The following is a 16174-nucleotide window of genomic DNA, read 5'->3' on the forward strand; positions in this document are numbered from 1 at the left end:
GGCCATGCCGCCCCAGAGCCTTACCGAAGCCTGGGGTATCGGTTCTCACCACGAGGATAACTCATGTATCCCTTGGGTCCCACCCTGAATATAAGCATCCCATGTGCTGTGTGTTACTTTCGGCCCCACTGCCGTACCCGGCCTACGCCGCTCTCGGCCCTTGCCGTTCATTCCATTATAATCACGCATATAACATAACACAACAACATGCAATCAAATATTAATTCATTTAAGTCTGCACCCTAACATGTGATGCAATATAGGGCCGCGCCCCGCAATCATACTATGGGCCCATGCCCTATCCTACGGGTGTTATAGTTTTCTTACCTTAATTCCAAATGCTTTAAATAGAAAAATGACGGCCCCCGAGCACGATCCACTTCCCGAGCTCTAGCTTAACACCTAGTCACAACCAAGATAATGGATACCAATAAGATTAATCTCAAATGAGTTTCTAAACCAAGTTCTAGTCCTCGGAACATTGAACTTCACCAAAAATATAAAAAGATTCAATCCCGAGCACCCGTGGTTAAATTCCCAAGCCTAAATTCTCAAAATCCCAAAATTCCTTAAGCGCCGCGGCATGGCCCAACCATGCCGCGGCATGGCCCCCAAACAGGGCCACAAAAATGCCCAGAAACAGGTAAGGGTCACGGCCCTACAAGGACCATGCCACGGCCCGCCCTCCATCCTCAGCGCATCTTAGCCTTCAAGGGCCGCGGCCCTCCAAGAACCATGCCGCGGCCCGACCCTTCGAACCCAGAAAAACCCACCATTTTCAAGCTTAAAACCTCACCTTAAGCCATCCCAAAGCTCCCAATTCAAAACCAATTAATAATCACAACATTAGGATGGTTTAAACAACACAATTCCACCAAAAATCCAACCTAACACTCACCAAAATCCCAATTCCAAATTTATGAAATTTCAAACCTAGAACTCAAAACCAACCATGGAATTCTCAATCTCAACCATCAAACTTTAATTTAAACCTTACCTCAGTTGTTGAATCGTTTCCCAAAGGATCCCATGACCTGTCTTCAAAGTTTCAAGCCTCAAACTCCACCTTGAATATCAAAATCCATAAACATTCACAACCCAACAAAATCTCAGAATTTAACTTGAGAAAAAGAATTAATTGCTTACCTTTACCCTGATTTGATCTTGATTAACTCTTGAGCTAAACCTCCAAATCCCACCATCAATATTCAGAAATTCAAGCTTGATTTCTCCTAAGATTTCTGTGGATTCATGAAAGAAAGAGGAAAGAAAGAAGAAGAAGAGAGGGTGGAGGCTGGGTCAGTTTCTCTAAGTCTCCAAATGGTTTATTTGTTTTGTTTTTATAACTTAAGCTGGTTACCTCAAGGTTCGGGGTACCAAAATGTCCCCGAGGCAAAAATGGTAAAATCCCCCAGTATTCCCGCCTAGACATCCTAACCTCAAATATATCTCCAATTATTTATTTTCATAACCCAATACCAAAAATACTCCTTGACTTGCCCAAAGTCAATCATAATGCCCCGTTGTGACTTTTCCCCGCTATCCAGCTCTAGGATCGCCTCGTGCCGAAAGTTACAAATCACGGATATACCCACATACCACTGTGGTCTCAACAATCATCACATATTAATACAGTTATGCCCAACATGGCCAAAATTACAATTATGCCCTTCTAACACAATCCGGGCCTACATGCATACTAATATACATAGTCATGCATCTCAAATAATCAAATAGTCACATAACACGCTTTAAATCATAACCATGCATTTAACTCATAAAATCACACATAAATCCCAACATGCCCTCCTGGCACACTTATCAAGGCCCTTAAGCCTTATTAGCGATTTTGGGTCGTTACAATGTGAATACAGTCGACCTAAGCAACAAAACCTATCATTACAACATATTCCTCAAAATAACCTTGGTCGTGGCAGCCAAGTAGGCCAAACATGTACACGCCGCTCCACGCTCTCCAACTCATGGTTGGTCGACATTTTCCCTTGCCCTTACCTGCACCATAGAGCACCCGTGAGCCAAAGCCTAGCAAGAAAACCCAACGCATAACAAATTACAAATCAATACAATAATATACAGCATAAACAGTCAACAGATTAAACATATAGTGACCTATGTCGACCCAGGTGCATTACCAAGCCCTGGGTTCGCGATCTTCACCAAGCGGATGGATACAGCACCCTTAGAGGGTCTCGCCCTAGCAGCCTACACTCAGCGTGCTTTCGCCATTCCCGGCCTTTGCCGTTCTTGACCTTCGCCATTCTTGGCCTTCGCCGTTCTCGGCCTTCGTCGCTCATTCATAATCATGCACAACATAGCATAGTATTTACAAGTATTCACACATATATTAAGCACATATATTAAACACAAATATTAGGGTCATGCCCTGAAACACAAATAATAGGGCCACGCCCTGCTCTACTGGCACAAACAGTTTTTTTACCTATGTCCCGAGTTGATATATTAACGTGATCCTGAGCACGATCCCCTAAACCCGAGCTTTGATGTAAATCCTAGTCACAATGCCATAATAAGTAGATTTCCATCAATCCTTAACCAATTAAAACTTTGGATTAAAATACTAGCCTTCGGGACCTCGGATTCTACTAAACCAGGTAGTAGAATCCTTCCTGAGCCTTAACATTTGGGTTCCCGAGCTTAAAACCCTCAAATGGCCAACATTTCCTATTTGAGCCACGGCCCAGCCCCTTAAGGGTGGCGGCGCGCTCAAGTCAGAGAGCCTTGGGCTCTCATCAAAGGGACATGGGCTGCGGCTCCTAGGCCAAATTTCGAGGGCCCCAAGCCTCTGTGTTCAAGCGGGCTGCAACGCCTGATGAACAGGGTCATGGCTCGAGCCTTAAAACCCAAAAATCCCACCATTTCTCTGTGTTTTTTCCCCGAGCCTAAACCACCAAATCACACCCCAAACAACATCTAAACTTAGAATTAAGTCTACAATCCTCATCCACACAACCTAAACATCACAACAACCCCAGAATCATTCCATATCCTCACCAACACTCAAAACCAATCTAAAGTCCAACTCTCATGCAAGCTTTTGGTTCACAATAGAATTAAACAGAAAAAAAAAACCAAGTTTGAACCCTTACCTCACTGAGAATTCGACCTGAGCTAACTTTCCAACACTTCTAGCTTCCAGTTCTTTAATTCCTTAGCCAACTCCTCAATAATTCACAAAGCTTCCAAGCTTATAGAGGGAGAGAGAAAGTGTCGAGTAGAGGGAAAGAGGGAGAATTGAGGTTGTCCTATTTTCTTCTAAGTTCCAAAATTGTGTTTTGATCAGCTTAAGCCTATCCTCAGCCACCTAAGTCCCAAAAATGACCCTAAGTCTATCCTCAATCCTCTAATGCCACCAAGGGCAATCCCGCCATTTGCCACATCCCGCTAATTCCTTGAGTGTTCCTATAATTCCCCATTTAACCCTCGACATACTTAAACAACCATTAACTTGCTACTCGTTATCCAGTAATCCCGAACACACACTATGTTCCCATAATACCCCTAGGCTCACCCCGAGTTGGGTATTCGACCCATTGTGACTATTTCGCTATTCCGCTCCTTAGGACCGTCTCGGATCACACATCACAAATACATCACCACAATCTTGTGTTATCAGGCACAACATACATATAATTCACATTTATGCCCTCAACGTGCCAAAATTACAATTATGCCCCTATTAACCGAAATGGGCTCACATGCATATCTAATTCACCTAAACATGCATTTCTAATCACATAATCATTTAATCTACGTATTAATATAGTTAAATCAATTTTTCCCTCCCAAATCACTAATCAAGACACTAAGCCTTATTAGCAAATTTAGGACGTTACAATATGAATTAAAGAACTAAATACAAGAATATAAACAACACAAGGATTTTATACTGGTTCGGCCCCAAGGATTGGTAATGACCTACGTCCACTTAGTTTATTTATTGATGTAGAACTCCAAATCCTGCGATCAACGAACAAGGGTTCACCGAGTTTCAAAAGTCTTGAAGCTTGATACAAATACTACGTATGAAAGCACTATTTTGCTCTGAATACAAAATATCCCCTCCCCCCCCCCCCCCCCCCTAAATGAATCTTATGAGTCCTATTTATCAACTCATGGATGTACATATGGGCCTATGGGCCATCCTTAACTTGCGTTACAAGAATAACAAAATAATAGCAAACAATTATGATATTTACATTCAAAATAGTTAAATATCTCGTAAATATCTAACTTAGGCTCGTGTCCCCTAGGAGAGAGCCTTAGGCTCTCTAACTTGTAGCGTGTCGTGGTCCTAGGGGTTGGGTCGCGGCTCTAATTAGGGGAAATGGTTAAGACAGATTTTTAGGCTCAGGAACCCAAACTTAAGGGCTCGGGAAGGGTTCTACTACCTGGTTTAGTAGAATTCGAGGTCTCGGAGACTAGAATATTGTTTTGAAGCTTTTAATTGGTATAGGGTTTGATGGATATTTATTTTTATGAAGTTGTGACTAGGTTTTACCGCTAGGGCTCGGGTTTAGGGACCGTGCTCGGGATCCACTATGCGGTCAGCTTGATACTCAAGTAAGAAAATTGTTTGTGCCCATAGAGCAGGGCATGACCCGATTATCTATGTTCAGTGTTATGTATGAATGTTTATAAATGTTATGTCATGTATATGTGTTTGTGACTGATCAACGAAGGCCAAGATCGACAAAGGTCAGGATCGGCACAGGCCGGGATTGACAAGGGCTGGAAACGACGATAAGCATGCTGAATGCGGGCCGCCATGGCATGTCCATCTAGGGTGTTGTAACACCCTACTACCTTAGAGCCGTTACTAAGTGAGTTTAAGATGTGCAATTAGCTCGCTAGACGAGGTTTTAATAATAAAAGTGTGATTAAATAGGAATATAGGCTGTAATCTTTAAAAGTACTCTAACTCGTTAACAGTTTAAAAGTTTAACATTCGGTATCCCAATATGAGGTTTGCAAAATATTTACAATTCAAAATAGGTTTACAAATGACTAATTATCAAAAACATAGTTTAATACAGCCATTTCTCAAAATGCCCCCAACCAAGGCAGTCGGGCAAGCCAAACATGTACGTGTCGTCCCCACGCTCTCCGTACTCATGGCTGGTTGACTTTCTCCTTGCCCTTACCTGCAACACCGAGCACCCGTGAGCCGAAGCCCAGCAATAAAACTCATACAACACATAACATAAGCATATTATATAACCAACATGTTAGGCAATCCATAGAATAATCTGACAGCCCTTAAGATTTTAACACATATATGGCCATGCCGGCCCAGAAGCATTACCAAAGCCTGGGTTCTCGGTCCATACCGTAAGGATATCCCATGTATCCATTGGGGTCTCGCCCTAACCACAAGCACTCCATGTGCTAAGTGGTATTCCCGGCCCCACTGCCGTTCTCGGCCCTTCGCCGCTCATTCTGCTATAACCACATATAGCATTCGCAAACAACAATCAAACATATAATAGTTCATTTAAAGCTACATCCTAGCAATAATACAACACTATGTGGGCCCATGCCCTGCTCTACGGGTGTTACAGTTTTCTTACCTGTATCCGGAGCTTCACAGTGCACCAAGGTCACGAGCACGGTCCTCTATCCCGAGCCTCTCCGAAGACCTAGTCACAACACACATAAAACATCCTTTAATACTAACCAATCCAAAACCACTTCCCGGGACCAATCTCACACTCTCAGAATCCCAAAATTCCTAAAACAATACATCGGAAACATCCCCCGAACCCCCAGAGCAAAAGCCCAACATTGCAAAATTCCTTGTTCTGAAAATAGCCTAGCGCTGCGGCGCTGCCCTTGAGGGCCGCGGCGCCCAACAAGTCAGAGAGCATTCCCCAACCCTGAAGCAGCCTCGCGCCGCGGCGCCCCTTTTCGAACCCAGAAATCTGGGTTTTCCCCTGCGTTTTTCCCGAGCCAAAACACCTCCAACTCAACCCAAACACATATCTAAATCCCAAAACTAATTTAAAACCCCAGATAAACCATCTAACAACCTTTAAACATCATCCACAAGTATAGATACATAATCACTTCCATAAATCACACTTGATTCCAAATTTCAATAGTTCAAACCAGTAAGTTTAGAAATTCAGACCAAAGCCTACAAAAACCTAAACCATACTTCAAATTCCTTAAGCCACAACAGAAACAAACTTCATAATTGCATAGAATCCTTACCTCAAGTAGAGAATTCAACCTTAAGCTCCCTTGATTCCAGCCCTAAGTTATGCCCTCTGATTTCACAAGCTGAATTCCCAAACAAGCCAGCCACAAACCATCTTTCAATTCCAACCTAAATTCTATAAAAACTTACTAAAAACACAGAGATTTCAGAGATAAAACTTACCTTTGACCAATCTTGACTTTTGCTTGGCTTTAATTGCTTTAAATCACCTTGATTCCTCTCCTAAATCTCAGAATTCCCAACTCCCTTCCTTTCTTCCTTTTTGCCCTTAATTCTCTTTTTCTTTCAGCACAAACTGAATTGCCCAAGTGAAATAACGTGAATGATCTTTCCCTTAGCTGAAGTAATCTAAATCCCTGCCAAAAGACCACTTTGCCCTTCCATCTATTCCCCCTTTAACTAAACCTCAAGGCCATTTCTGTCATTCCTACTTTCTTACAATTCTACCACTTCTTTCATCTAAACTTGTTACTCTCAGCAATTACTAATGGTTACTCAGGTTACTCAATCTCCAATAACCATTAACCACTAATTCTCAACTCAACTTACGAAATTCCCCAAAGTACCCCTAGGCTCCTCCCGAGCCGGGTATAAAATCTCGTTGTGACTTTTAAGTTAACTAGCTCCCTAGGACTGTCTTGGCACGTGCATCACATTAACATCACCACACTCACGTGGTACACATCACATAATACAATTATCACATTTATGCCCTCAGCGGGCTAAAATTACCAATTTACCCCTAATACAAACGGGGCCCACACGCATATTTATACCACCTAAATATGCATTCTAATCACATACTCACTTAAATTCATATATATTATCATGTTAATTCACTTATTGCCATCCAGGCATGCTAATCAAGGTCCTAAACCTTATTAGCAACTTGGGGTGTTACAGGTGTTGTACTCATCTGCTCGGTGAAGACCTTGAACCTGGTGCCTGGTAACGCACCTTGATTGGCTTAGGCGCTATGTTAATTGTTTCTTATATCTATTTAAGTTATGCGTTTACTGAGGTAAACTGTTATATGCTATGTTTGTGGAGTTTTCTTACTGGGTCTTGGCTCACGGGTGCTCTATGGTACAGGTAAGGGCAAAGGAAAAGTCAACCAAGCATGAGTTAGAGGGCATGGAGTGACACATACATGTTTGGCCTACCTGGCTGCCACGACTGGGGTAATTTTGAGGAACGTTGTGTAAATAATCGATTTTGTCGCCTAGGACGACTGTGGCTAACTTTTGAGTTGTAATTATATTTTAAACAATGTTTTGGGATCCCAATATAACACTTGTATAATCTTAATGAATGTCCAAATATTTTCTATTTAAGTTTCATTAAATGAGCCTTCACTCATACTTTTTGGTCTAAAACATCAATTATATATTTTAAAATAACATTTTAACGTCTCTAGGGTAATATCTAGGGTAATAGGACATTTACATAATTAATTTTCTAACCACTGCCACGTGTACAATGATTAAATCACTACAAACAAATTGATTTAAAAAAATAAAAAGTCTTAAATCTCACTCCTCGGTTAAATAGGGTCGGGTCAAAAGAAAGAAGGAAGGAAACTCCATTGAAGAAGAGCTCAAAGAAAGAATGTTAAAGAGAGATCTCAGCCGCTTCAAAATTGGTTTCCGTCTTCCTTCGAACTTAAAGTTTGATCAACTCCACTAATCCTCATTTCTTGAACAAAAACCATCGGACATTGGATTTTTTTTGGATTATGTAGCACTCAATTCATTGCACAACAACAATGGCATCGATCCGGAGAACTCTTTCGCCAGCTCACCATGACCGCCCCTACCAGAATGGCGCCTCCGTTTCTTCTCCTTCTCACAAGAACCTCCTCTCCACTACTTCTAAATACTCACCCTCGACCCTTCCTTCCGCCGTCGCCGCTTTCGCTCTTAACTTTCGCCGCAAGGGACCTCCAGGGTTGAGGAAAGCCTTTGGCAGGTGGGCGATTTTCTTCTTGATTGGCTTCCTGCTCGGAATGATGCCCTTAGGTCACGTCGACGACATTCTGGCTCGGGATTTCTCCTTTGACATAAAGCCATCGCACGTGAACGTGAGATTCGAAGACGAGGCCGCCGAAGCCGGCGGCAGTGGAGATCGGGTTGTGAAGCCTGAGCAGGATTTTATGGTGGACGTGAGGCTTGGCGTCGAGACCCAGGCCAAGTCGAACGATGAGCTTGTTTTTGTGCCGAAGACAGAGCTGATTGTGGTGACTCCGACATATAATCGGCCTTTGCAGGCGTATTTCTTGAATAGGTTGGGGCAGGTGTTGAGACTGGTGCCTCCGCCATTGCTGTGGATTGTGGTGGAAATGAATTCGGCGTCGATGGAGACCGCCGAGATTTTGAGGAAGACTGGCGTTATGTATAGGCATTTGGTTTGTGTTAAGAATTCGACGGAAGTAAAGGACCGAGGTGTGCATCAGAGGAACACTGCTTTGGAGCATATTGAGCATCACAGGCTCGATGGCATTGTTTATTTTGCTGATGATGACAACATATATTCGCTTGAATTGTTCTACAGCTTGAGAAGCATTAGGTATGTCTTACTCTCTTTCTATAATTATAAGTGTTTGTGATGTTTTGAGTAATTTCATGTCTTTGTTATTGGTATTGGGTATTATGAAGGTATCTTAACAAAGTATCTCTATTATAAGCCAGCTCCCCCTGATGATTCGTGCTGATCTGCTGCTCTAAAATTTAGAATTTCGCTGATGTGTTTGAGTTAGCTTTGGTGATTTGTAACAAATCTGGATTTTCTTCTCCTTGTTGGTTATCTGTTAAATCTTTTCGTTGTTACTAGGATTGTTATCGGTCGGCTTTCTCCGCAAGATATTTCTTCGAGTTATACTTAAATATGGTAAAAAAAAAATTGGACATAGGAAGTTGTGCGTACAAAATGATGTATGCATGGTCTGGGGATTTGTGTTTTCTGGGTTAAGCTTGAGTTCTTGAGCTGTTTTTTGGCGTGTTTGTTTTACAATTTGAAAAATGGTTCCTTGTAAAATACACTTGGACCATTGATATTTCTTTTTCTGTGTTTCTATTCAAATAGCAAACATATGGACTGTGGAACTATGTTGTATTGTGTAACAATCTAAGGTTCTGATACTTCATTCTTCTTGCATGCGTTGTACATTTCATTTTCTGTCCCCTTTTTCCTTTTACATTTGGTTGTTACTCTTGAGACTGAAAATGTGATAGATGCTTATTGCAAGATTTTTATTCCTTTTTTTTTTTTTTGAAAAGAGACAAAGGTCATCCCAAATTTATTAAGATTTTATTCTTTCTAAGGATTATAAAAGGGAAAGAAAAAACAAATGCATAATTGATCATTTGGTTTTATGACTTGATTGACAGCAATTGCTACAAATTGTTTCTCTATGTGGAGTTAATTATCATGGAATATTATAAATGCAAACCATTATCACCATTGATTGTGTACCCTACATATCAATCTTTCCATATTGCAAATGTTTATTTTGATAAAAATATATATATATATATATATATATATATATTCTAGTCGTTTCGGCACTTGGCCAGTTGCAATGCTTGCACAAAGCAAAAACAAAGCCATATTGGAAGGTCCAGTGTGCAATGGGAGTCAAGTCGTTGGATGGCATACTAATGAGAAAAGTAAGAGACTACGAAGATTTCATGTTGATATGTCAGGATTTGCTTTCAACAGCACAATTTTGTGGGATCCAAAGAGATGGCGACGCCCCGCATCAATTCCCGTTCGACAGTTAGACACAGTAAAGGAGGGTTTCCAAGTATGATTAATGTCATTGCAATTTTGTAGTTTTCTTCAGTTTTCCTACATATCATCAAGCTGCAATTCACTCACAGCTAATTGACATTTTGCTTACTATGTAGGAGACAACTTTTTTAGAGCAAGTGGTTGAGGATGAAAGTCAGATGGAAGGTACACCTGTGGGTTGTTCAAGGATAATGAACTGGCATCTTCATTTGGAAGCTCACGGTCGTGTTTATCCCAGTGGATGGCTGCTCCAAAAGTACCTTGATGTTGCTATCCCTCTCAAGTGATTGACATCAATCTAGCAGTTTTGATACTTGTAGCTTACGAGAGGTATGATTTTTCTTTAACTCTTTATTCCAATCTCTCCAGTCACAAGTGATGGATCATGGATAGATGCACCGCACCTGAGTTGGGCAGCGGTGGAATTAAAAAAGCCACAAGTTCATTATCAGATAATAGCTTTGTTTTGGAGAGACGAATTTCTGCACATAGCTCACCTTACTACTAGTTTGGTAGGGCGAACGAATAGCTAGCCATGCTTCATCATTAAGATTCTTTTTAGGGGTGTGAAGGTTTCTTCATTTAGCAAAATCAGTTTCTTATCATTAAGTAAATCTTCTTATCAGTAAATTTACCAAAATTAACTTCTTACCTTGAAAGAAAACATCTGATCAGTAGACTTTCATGACAGATAATATTTCATCTCATTGGTTCGTCCCCCTGGATAGATTGGGGGAATTGCCGACAGCCAAAGATTAATCAGCATCAAAATGGACACAATTGGCAATGATAGAAACAGAGGATCAAATATTGTTTTCCCCCTGCTTGATATTCTTTTACAAAAACATTGTCATCGATATTGTTGTAGAGTTCTGGTGCTTGTTTTACTGTCTTCTCTTGTTTGATAGACAAAACAGTTACCATCCTTATCCCTCGGAAATGCAACGGATAAGTTTGTTGAGGATTCATACTGTCATATGATGTAAAGCTTTGTATGATATCAATGGCATCCTTGTCCAAAATATTTTCAAATTTTCAAGACAGTCTGCCTTTGGTATTTACTTTGTATGATGAGGTATAGGTGGCGCCGTTGGCACATTACCTCTCTTGTAAAAGTAAGAAGTAAAGATGCACCTTATCTGATATTCCAAATGGTGGGCACTTTTGATTTTCTCCACAAGGCCAATTTTTTATTATTTGTTCTTTCAAGTGTCGTTGAATGAGGACGTTTTGATTCAGAACCGCAATGTTCTGAGTCTGACTTCTACAAATATTGAGTTTGCACTAGAAAATAGTCATTGCGCTGATTCTTTGCCTTTGTTGTATTCCCCATGTGATTTTGGGTATATTTGATGTGCAAATCATGTGCTCCTGTTTTATATGATAAATCGAAGGTGGTGGAAATTAAGTTATTGAGCAAGAACTTCCTAAACTGCACCCCTTTTGAAGGGAATGAAAATCTTCGGGCTCAAAACTCTCTGTCCCCTTTCTGTCGCTTTAATTAAAAATGGACACGTACCTATTTTTTTTAACCTCACGTGATTAACAAATAAGGCATATCAGTTAACACTCCGTTACTCTTTTCCGTTACTTTTAGAATCCTTAATTTATAAATCTATTCTTTTGTCAAATATTATGACAATATTTGTTCCTCTCGGTCAAATATCATTCAGTTAACAATCACCTCTCTGTTCCTCTTTTTATTATGCTTTCAGAAGATTGAGAGCACACTCTCCTAAACTAGAAAAAATATCAGGGATATTGAATTTCTTTCTGCAAAAAGCGAATCACATTCAATAATATCACATGCAGCAATATCCAAGCCTGCAATAGAGAAAAGATTTATGGTGAGCATTCCTCCAATTGATGCCATTCATTTAAACAATTATATTATATATTATTTTAATTTATTTTATTTTATTGTAAAAGAATAATGATTAGGACTTATAATATTTATTTTATATTATATTATATTGATTTGATAGATTGATTGTTTTTTAAAGGTATTTTGATTGTATAGATTGATTGTTTAAAAATAAGTTCTTTTGATTAAACAAATTTACCCGATAACAAAGGTGATTTTTTATAATATATTTTTTTTATTTATATTGATTTGATGAGCTATTGATTGTTTTATATAGAATTTGTTAATTTTAATTTTAATCTTTTGACATATTATAGATTCATAGTTACTTAATATCTATTGTTGGTACTATAAAATAAGAGAAATTGATGAGTAATTGCTCTTTGTCAAAAAAAATTATAAGAGAAATAGTCTGAATAACAATTGCTTAAGAAATAGAATTGATATTTTTACCTTTGTGGTTTAGCTTAATATTTTATTTCATAGAAGAAAAATCTTTACTATTAATTTCTAAATTTATATTTTTGTTAATGTTGATGATAGATATGGACAATAATATTATAGAAGATTTTCTCCCGCATCGAAGATTAGAATTTAAGAATAATGAAGAAAATCATACTGTGAGCTTTGAAGAAGTATTGCAAGATAATAGCAAAGATATTGAAGCTAGCATTGGAAGTGAGAAAAATATCAAAATGATCCATGCATGTATTCGTGATGAAGTGATACCTAAGGTTGGTATGGAATTTGAAACTGAAGAAGAAGCATATAATTTTTATAATACTTATGCTTACAATGTAGGTTTTAGCATTCGAAGAAGTAAAGGACATAAGGATAAAGATGGGAAAATGAAGGATAGAATTTTTTGTTGTTCTTGTCAAGGTTTTCGTGGAACAGATAAACGAGATGTTAATGTGAAACGCCATCTTGCTGAAACAAGGTTTGGTTGTCTAGCACAGATAAAAATAAATTCTCGTCAAACAGGAAAATATAAAGTTGTTGAATTTATAGAAGAGCATAGTCATGTGACTTCAAGTCCTACCAAGAGTCATTTGCATCGATCCCAAAGGAAATTAACTGCTGCCCAAGCAGTTGAAATTGAATTGGCTGAGGATTCTGGAATTGCTCCTAAGGCTAGTTTAGAACTAATGGTTAGGAGAGCTGGTGGGCGTGATAATCTTGGATTTACTCTTGATGATTGTCGGAATTATATACTCACAAAAAGAACAATCCAAATGAGAACAGGAGATACAGGCGGGGTTCTTGAATATCTTCAGCGTATGAAGTCAGAAGATCCTAATTTTTTTTTATGCTTTGCAAGCAGACAATGATGATTTGATAACTAATATTTTTTTGGGCAGATGCAAAAATGATGGAATCGTTTTCTCACTTTGGTGATGTTGTTTGCTTTGACACAACTTATAGAAAAAATCATGATTGTAGGCCTTTTGCAATGTTTGTTGGGGTAAACCATCATAAACAAACCACTTTATTCGGTGCAGCATTACTATATGATGAAACTTGCGAAACTTTTATATGGTTATTTGATACATTTTCAGAAGCAATGTTGGGAAAAAAGCCAAAAACCATTCTTACGGATCAAAATACAGCAATGGCCAATGCCTTAGAATCACAATGGCCGGAAACTTATCATCGTCTATGTATTTGGCATATCTATCAAAATGCAGCAAAACACCTTAGTAGTGTTTTTCAAAAATTTCGTCAATTTGCAACAGATTTTGGTGACTGTATATATGAATTCGAGGAAGAAGATGAATTCATTGAAGTTTGGAAGAAGATGCTTGAAAGATATAATCTCAAAGATAACGATTGGTTGGAACGAATGTTCAAATTAAAAGAGAAATGGGCTTTGGTATATGGTAGAGATAGTTTTTGTGCAAATATGACAACTACTCAACGGAGTGAGAGTATGAATAATGTTTTGAAACATTATGTTAGCTACCAACATAGTATGTTGCGGTTTTTTCAACATTTTGAAAGGTTGGTTGATGATCGTCGTTATGAAGAGTCCAAAGCAGACTTCAAAACAACTCAACGTAAGTTACCACCATCTCTTCCAATTGATATTCTAAATCATGCTGCAACTGTATACACCCCATCAATTTTGAAAATGTTTGAATTTGAGTTTTCAAAAGCATATAATTGTGTTATGGAGATTTGTTGTGAGTTAGGAATGAAAAAAATATACAAGCTCACTCCTAATGGAAAACGTTTCCATCATACAGTTAACCATGACTCATCAAATGACACAGTGACATGTAGTTGCAAGAAGTTTGAGTTTGCTGGAATATTGTGCTCACATATTCTTAAGGTTTTTTCTTCCCGTAATATAGGAAAAATTCCTTCTCAATACATTTTGAAAAGATGGACAAAGTATGCCAAGACAGGCACTATAACTTTTAGATATGAAAATACACATCTTGATGATCCTAAAACATGCATGGCAAGACGTTACAAAGAATTAAGTAGAGCTTACACACAAATCTCAACAAGGGGATCGATATCTGAGAATGCTTATAAAGTTGCTATACAAGGTTTTAAACGAACATTCGATGATGTTGAGGCATGTTTACGAGGAGAAGAAATTCCTGGAATATATAAGAATGATGTTGGCAATCCAATTGACACCAAGTTAAAGGGTGTGAAGAAAAAAGGCAAAATGAGTGGTAAATCTCGTAGACCAAAAGGTGTTCTTGAAAAGAGCAAGAAAAAGAAAAACATTTCCCATCAAAATTTATCAGTAGAAGAGGTAAAAGTATAAATAATTTATATATATATATATACATTTTAGTCTTATACATTTTTCTTATTCATATGTGTATTACGCAGGTGTTGTCTAATCATAACGCGGCTCCAATTGAACCAAATATATCAAGTTCATTTCTCACATCACCTTTTCATTTTAGTCAAGTAAGCATTAAAACTATTTATTATTCCTATATTTTTTTTAATCTAAATATAATTTATCTATCTTAGTTCACTTAAATTAATATATTTATATTGTCAGGTTTCATCAAGTTTGAATATGAATGGAGAGTTCAACAAAAATACATCACTTGCTCCTGATGAATTTGAACACTGATTTAAATCTATTCATTATATTCTATTTTTTGAAGTTTACTCTCCCCGTTATCTCTTTTGGTGTGTATTACTTTCAGTTAGTAGTTGTTTTCATTTTGCCTTAAAAAATTGTGTTAATTTCTTACTTACCTTCATCCATTGAAATGGTAATCATTGTTTGGACTCTTTTATTGCAATATTAATATATGTATTCTCTCGTTTCTAAGAATCACATTCAGCAATATATATATATATATACAATATTAAAAGATATTTTTGTATTGAAATTTTTTTATTAGTATGATTATACTATAATCCCATAATTTTATTTATATAAAAAAAATCACTACAATCTAAAAAAAGAAATTTTTTTACTCAAACTTTATTATTATTATTATTATTAGTGTAAAGAAAATATAGGCGTTAAACAAAAAAAATTTATAGTGGATAAAGACACTATAAAATTAAAAATAAAAAGATAGTGAAATAAAAGAAAAAAAAACTCATCACAATTAATTGTGTAAATTGGAATTTCATTACACAAATTCCTATTTACTCAAAAAAAAAAATTAAATATGAATGGGATGAAATACACAAATTAACTAATATGGTATATAGAAACAAATTAAGAAAAAGTTAAAAATATTACAATTTTAATAAAATAATATGTGTAGCTATATACTTTTTTGAAAGGTAATTCTGACAGGCATTAATAAATAATTGGACAATTCACTTTAAAAAAAATTACATTATAGACTTATTATAGTGTTTTTAAAGGAAATGTATGATTTTTTCTCAATTTAAAAAATATTGACAGATTGTTAATTAAGATATTTGACCGAGGAACAAATATTGTCATAATATTTGACAAAAGAATAGATTTATAAATTAAGGATTCTAAAAGTAACGGAAAAGAGTAACAGAGTGTTAACTGATATGCCTTATTTGTTAATCACGTGAGGTTAAAAGTAATAGGTACGTGTCCATTTTTAATTAGAGAGACAGAAGGGGGACAGAGAGTTTTAAGCCAGAAGATTTTCATTCTTTTGAAGGCTGCAGCTGTTTGGTTAGGTGTTGTTGGATTCCTTGGCCACATTCTCATTGAGATAGTAATAGTTGAAAAACTTGGGATCTCAGACACTAAAAAAATAAAAGTTGACTCGTCGTCTATTTTTCAAAGT

General features: G+C 37.5%; 3 protein-coding genes across 4 annotated transcripts; all 3 read left to right on the top strand.

Annotated features, from left to right (window-relative positions):
- Nucleotides 1-7809: 7809 nt before the first annotated feature.
- On the top strand, nucleotides 7810-11193 carry LOC133807321 (probable beta-1,4-xylosyltransferase IRX9H). Its single transcript, XM_062245577.1, has 4 exons — nucleotides 7810-8824; nucleotides 9812-10061; nucleotides 10165-10378; nucleotides 10740-11193. The coding sequence occupies exons 1-3, from the start codon at nucleotides 8025-8027 to the stop codon at nucleotides 10333-10335; spliced, it is 1221 nt and encodes a 406-aa protein (XP_062101561.1). The 5' UTR covers nucleotides 7810-8024; the 3' UTR covers nucleotides 10336-10378; nucleotides 10740-11193.
- A 1264-nt stretch (nucleotides 11194-12457) lies between these two features.
- On the top strand, nucleotides 12458-13243 carry LOC133806924 (protein FAR1-RELATED SEQUENCE 5-like). Its single transcript, XM_062245017.1, has one exon. The coding sequence runs from the start codon at nucleotides 12458-12460 to the stop codon at nucleotides 13241-13243; it is 786 nt and encodes a 261-aa protein (XP_062101001.1).
- Nucleotides 13236-15192, top strand: LOC133807320 (protein FAR1-RELATED SEQUENCE 9-like). Of its 2 annotated transcripts, XM_062245575.1 has the most exons (4): nucleotides 13236-13969; nucleotides 14159-14682; nucleotides 14763-14843; nucleotides 14941-15192. In XM_062245575.1, the coding sequence occupies exons 1-4, from the start codon at nucleotides 13282-13284 to the stop codon at nucleotides 15013-15015; spliced, it is 1368 nt and encodes a 455-aa protein (XP_062101559.1). In that variant the 5' UTR covers nucleotides 13236-13281; the 3' UTR covers nucleotides 15016-15192. The 2 variants fall into 2 exon arrangements, with proteins under 2 accessions (XP_062101559.1, XP_062101558.1); XM_062245574.1 differs by having other exon boundaries at nucleotides 13236-14682.
- The last annotated feature ends 982 nt before the right edge of the window (nucleotides 15193-16174 follow it).

This window comes from Humulus lupulus, chromosome X (assembly GCF_963169125.1).
Source record: "Humulus lupulus chromosome X, drHumLupu1.1, whole genome shotgun sequence".
NCBI lineage: Eukaryota > Viridiplantae > Streptophyta > Magnoliopsida > Rosales > Cannabaceae > Humulus > Humulus lupulus.